General features: G+C 41.2%; 1 protein-coding gene across 1 annotated transcript in view; it reads right to left on the reverse strand.

Annotated features, from left to right (window-relative positions):
* Positions 1-1,440: 1,440 nt before the first annotated feature.
* The window catches only part of LOC106946636 (protein Wnt-2b-A), a 16,000-nt gene continuing 11,647 nt past the window's right edge, over positions 1,441-5,793 (reverse strand). The window contains exons 4-5 of the mRNA XM_015031099.1: positions 4,825-5,089; positions 1,441-2,845 (exon numbers count right to left, since the gene is read on the reverse strand). Of these exons, the coding sequence (XP_014886585.1) occupies positions 2,616-2,845; positions 4,825-5,089 (495 nt within the window). The 3' untranslated portion in view covers positions 1,441-2,615. The remainder of the gene's footprint in view (positions 2,846-4,824; positions 5,090-5,793) is intronic.

The following is a 5,793-nucleotide window of genomic DNA, read 5'->3' on the forward strand; positions in this document are numbered from 1 at the left end:
TTAATAAAACACTTCCCTCTCCTTGACTGACACAACACTCCTCACCCTGATCCACAGATAACCAACCTTTTGCTGCTGAAATACAGTTCTGCATACAAGTCTTGGGTCATCTCTCTATTATATATATATATATTTTTAGGTTTGATCAATAATTATGCTTCATTTAGGGGGTCTTTCAAGTTTTTTCTTAACTTTTTCACTCTTCTCAGTCATTGAAAGTTCAACTTAAACTTTTGGGGGATTTTTTTTTTGTTTTGTTTCTTTTAAAGCCATTCAATGGTGACTTAAGTTTCAGTCATGCATCACATAGCTTCTACATTCAAGGGGTGGATTGGTGGATCAGTGCTAACATATACACAACTAAGAAGCTATTTTAAATTGAATCTTTGGTTAGATGCTACCAACAACTTCTTGCTAAAACTCAATTTGTTGCCATATCTATTGTTAATTTTTTGAAAAATACAAAAAAAAAATGGCTGCTAAACAGTTTTTTACCTTCTTTATACGTGTGAACACCTTAAAATCTGTAGCTAAACATAAACAAAATGAGCACATTTTATGAAGCATTAAGTTCTGTCAGGTTTATGAATTATGTGCATCATTCATGATGAATTCCTGTTTCATATAGTGCATGTATATTGGGATCAAGGGTGTCAAACTCATTGTGCAATGCCGTCAGGATGAAGGAAGTTATGTTCGGAGCTACTTTAGGCACTTAGAACGCCAAGAATAGTAGATCCTAATAGGTGCAGACAAATCATTTGCATGATGAGACTTATTAAGGTCATTATGTTGATATTGGAGTACAGCTTGCTTACATATACAGTGACAGATATGAACTGTATGTATAACATCCCTGCAAAGCTCATGAATGTTTCAAACAGTTCCAATAAGGAGATTTTCAAAGCTGAGCATCGAATGATGTATGGCACATTTTCTATGGAAGCAAAATTATTTACAAATAACTGCTTATCCCCGTAGTAAAGAAACAGATACGCAGCTTTGTGACGGAGAATAAGAAATAAAATGTTTACCATACACTGTTCAGTACCCAGTTAAATAGTTCTTTACGGACTGCTAGCTGAAAATCTGGAACACAATATATTAATAAACTAATGGTGGATGAGTTTCTTTGACCCTTAGCTCATTACGAGGCCGAAAACTCAGTCAGGCTGGGAAAAACTATGATCAGTACCAATGTAAACAGAAAGCCCGGCACCTTGGAGTCAGATTTGGAAAACAATAAGACTTTGTTTAAAATAGTCGCATAATACTGCAGTTTGTAATATTAGTACTTCTTTCACATTTTATGTGACAGCAATGAAACTTTACAAATATATAGTTGCTCTTTGTTTTGGTCTCATCAGGACTGACTTGCCATCATTTGCCCATTATTTGATATATGTGACTGGACAAAAACAAAACCAAGCAGCAACAAACTAATTCACCATATATTTTATATGAACATCTGTTTAGATAGAGCGTTATACAAAATGTTATACAAGCAAGCTCAAGAGCAGAAAGGTGAAATCTGTGGGTGTCGTGGTTGATGTGTGACCCATAAACGCCTCGGTTTCTTTGTCTTCTTCTCAGCAGCAGGTTTTTCTAATCACACATACACACGCACACACGCGCGCACACACACACACACACACACACACACACACACAAAAAAAAGACTAAAACTCACTGTATAATCACAGTAATGCAAGTGCTCTTCTCTCTCCTTGCATCAGCCAATGTAGTGCAGTCTCATCAACAGATGAGGAATGAAACAACACTTTACAATTTAAATAATCCACTATAAACAGTTTTTGTTTTTCATTTTCCTCCTTTTTGTCTGTCCTTTCTACACAGTGTCACTCTATGCTCCAGTGATGCATTTGTCCATTATTTTAAAATTCCTCTGGTTGTCCATCTCCTTTTCCTCTAGCAGTCCTCTTCCTGGACGCTTGTCCGGCAACGTGTTGCCATGTTTAGACATCTTGAATTGCACTTTCCAAGGTACTGTCCACAGTCCAACCAAGTATGCTTTTTGTTCTGTTTTTATCCCAAAAGATAATCCTCGTTACCGCCCCCCCCTCCCCCGTATCCCAAAACAAAACAAAAAACAAAGAAACATAAACAAAGCAAAGTTATGTGAATATATGATATGATGCCATTAACAATACTGGATATGTTTCGAGTCTCAAGTAACATCTGTCTTTGAAGAATCATGAAAGCAGCAGACCATTTGAAAAGTAGCAGTACCACACACCAGAAGCAGGTCGTCTGGGCCGAATCTGTGTTTGAAGCCAAGTTGTTATCACTGACATCTGATCCCAGCAGGTTTAATCACACAGACATTCACAAACAGGAGCTAATATGTGTTGACTCATTACGATGGATAATGGAGTCTTAGTGCTTTCACAAACAAGTAAAAAACAACAAATAATAAAAAATAAAAAAAACAGAAAGAAAAAAAAAAGCCATGCAATGAGTAGACAAGGTCGGGGCGGAGATGCATAGCACTTTTGGACAGACATTTCCAGAATGCCACTTTTTTTCTACATGATGTCCTGCGAAGGGGTGTCGGGTGGGGCTGCGTTTGACGGGAACAGAGGAGCAGCGCGGCCTCAGGTCTTGTCCAACCACTCTGCTCGCTTAGGGGCCTTGCACGTGTGTATGTCCACGGCCTCCTCGCAGTCCTTGCACTCCACCGCGCAGCACCATTTGAACTTGCACTCGCACTTTGTGATTTGCATGACTCGGGTGGTGTCGTAGCCTCTCCCGCAGCACATGACCTCACAGCCGTCGGTGCCGCGCGATGTCTTGTTGCAGACCCGTCCGGCAGTGCCCAGAGAACCTGCGCAGAGAGTTTGAGAGTTTACTTATCTGTCTTCCTAAAGAAATGAAGACACACAGTGCCTTGGGAAAATATCAAAAAATGTCACATTTTGTCACAAACTTCAATGAATTTTATCAGGAACTTGTGTGCATGGTCGAACCAAAGCAGTGCATAATTGTGAAGCATTCCTTCTACAGATGAAAAGAAAAACTGAAAAGTGTGGCGTAATTATGTATGTAGCTTCCCGATTCGATACATTGTAGAACCACCTTTTCTTGGAGTAACAGCTGCAAATCTGTATGTCCCTACAAGTTCAAGTTATGTCTGCATTTGACTATATTTAGATGCAAAGCAGTAAAAGTTTTGCCAGGCACTGTCTTCTTTTTGAATGTTCGTCAGGACACACCAAAGTTTTACTGCTCTTTCTCACACTGCAATTCCCAGATCTGCTACTTGCTTATCTTTTTGATCCTTAGCCGCTAAATTTTCCCTTCTCCTTTTTCTTAGTTCTGTTGACCCAGATCTTATCAGTCTTTGCTGCGAAGGTGATGACCTTCGTATTGCAGAAATCCTGGGAGAATTCATGAGTCTGACTTGAGAGAATTTAAGAATCACCCTTTTAAGAATCACATGAATAAGAACATAAAGTATTACCTATTTGCAATATCTAATACAGACCAAGGAGTTTACTGACGCTTCCATACAAAGAGTAAAGGCTCTCAATCGGATTTAGACAGCTTATCTTAGCCTAGAAAAAGATATAAACCGGAAAAAAAAAAAAAAAAAAAAAAATGTCGCTAACTGAGAGCAGCTAAAAGCAGTAGAACAGCGCAGCTGAAACTTTTACATTTCTGGTAAAGCGAGTGAATCTGACGGCGTTTTAGGTGCTTTGAGTTTCAGTATGTGCTGTTATGATGCCAAATCAATTTAAAACGCTCGTCAGCGGCGATGAATGCCTCGTAGCGCTTAGCAGCCGAGCTACCACTCAGCGCAGCGGCACATTGTCCATGTCTTATGTGGATGTCATCCCCACAGAGATTAGCTCTCATGTTTGGTGTGAGAAGCTCCCTGTTTGAACTGCTACCTATCACAACAAGCGGCCTGTACAACAACAGACCCACACACACAACTATGCGGTGTTGGTAGAGCGGCCTGTAGTTACACTGCCTTTCCCAAGCCACTGCTCCCTTTGAAGCACCTCTCTGTGTGTGTGTGAGGGTTAAATGGACAGTGGAGCGTGACAGACAGACAGGCTCTCACACTCGGAGGCCCACTCTGCCCTCAAGCTACGCTTAGCTCAGACAGACAGAGAGGGAGAAAGACTGTGACAGACACAGAGAAGTGACTTTTTTTTTTCTTTCTTTCTTTTTTTTTTTAATTAGCTGCTTGTGTCCCTAGGCTGTAGATTCCACTGAGAAGGTGAGAATGACAGGGGGAGGGTGGATGAAGGGACAGAGAGGCAGGGAGACAAGATGAGAGAGCATGGAAAAGCTGGAAAAAGCTTCAACGTAACGTCGTCAAATGCTGTCCAACCGTTCTTCATCCATCACCCGGTCAGTTTGAAACAGTCGTGTATGATCAGGTTCATTGTTTAAAGAGGAATCAAGACGTCTCCTCAGCACAAGGTTGTGTGTGTGTGTGTGTGCGCGTGTGTGAGAGAGAGAATTGACAGACTGACAGAGGTCAGGTGGTCACAGAACAACCATGTCCTCAGGGTACAAGGATATTAGCTTCCACCAACATCACAGGGGAGGCCTGCTGTGTTATCTGACTACTATTACACACACACACACACACACACACACACACACACACACACACACACGCATACACCCGCACACTGACATTCATGACCACAAAACACACTAGTCATGCATGAGCATACACAAAACACATAAATAGCACCTCTAAAACATAAGAGAGCCTGGGCAATCCATCAACATCCACGAGAAACAGCCCCTCCGTCTTCCACCCCCTCCTCGCCTCCGCAGTCCTACCTGCTGCTTTGTCTTGGAGGCAATAATCCGGAGAGTTCTCAAAGTACACCAGATCATTCTTGGTGGCCTTCCTGAAGGCTTTGTTGGCCACAGTAAAGCCTGTCCCGTCCTGATTCATGATCACCTCCACCGCCCCGTTGTACTTCCTCCGCAGGTAGTCGCCCGTCTTCCTGAAGTCCGACAGGGCCATCCAGCAGGTCCGCAGCGTGCAGGAGCCGCTCACGCCGTGACATTTACACTCCATGTTCATGAAGCGCTTCACCGCCTGCGCGAAGAAGTTTGGCGTTTCATTAGTGTTTGTTTCGATCGGTATCGCATTTGATTTAATGTCTTGCAAAATGTTTAAGGCCGTCTATAATTATTTTCCCCTTCATTGCTGACTTTCATCTGAGCTTTAAGATTGCGTGTAACGCCAGCTACAGCATGCAGAGTTAAATTTCACTGCAGATGCTTGTCCTCGAAATAAAAGCTTGGTCCTAGGCGTATAAATAAGGCAGCAAGCTAGAAAATTAAGAAGCATTTGAGCAAGGATTTTTAATAACCAAATGAATCAAATTAATGGGTCGTTATCAGGCCTCTGCAGAGCTAAAATCAGCTGATGAGCCATTTGATTCAGTTCTGTTGGAGAGAGCAGAGGAGAGAGCTGCAAGGTGCGTTTTGGTAGAGCTCAAAGGCTGGACTAGATTTAGACTCACCTGTGCGTGTGAAGCCATAAACAGGTAAAAATAAGCACTAGCCTTCAGCTGCTTATATTTATTAGAAATCTGAGTTCAACAGCACTGGTGTTTTGTAACATTGCCGGTGTAATTCATATGTATATTAATCAAGATGAACAGATCTTCTACGTTCAATGACAGTAAAGTCTGATGATTTAAAACCAAAGACTGAGATGCCGTTTCAGGAATATATATATATATATATATATATATATATATATATATATATATATATATATATATATATATATAT

The sequence above is a fragment of the Poecilia latipinna genome, unplaced genomic scaffold, assembly GCF_001443285.1.
Source record: "Poecilia latipinna isolate Pla-1442-1.1 unplaced genomic scaffold, P_latipinna-1.0 Scaffold199, whole genome shotgun sequence".
Taxonomy (NCBI): Eukaryota; Metazoa; Chordata; class Actinopteri; order Cyprinodontiformes; family Poeciliidae; genus Poecilia; species Poecilia latipinna.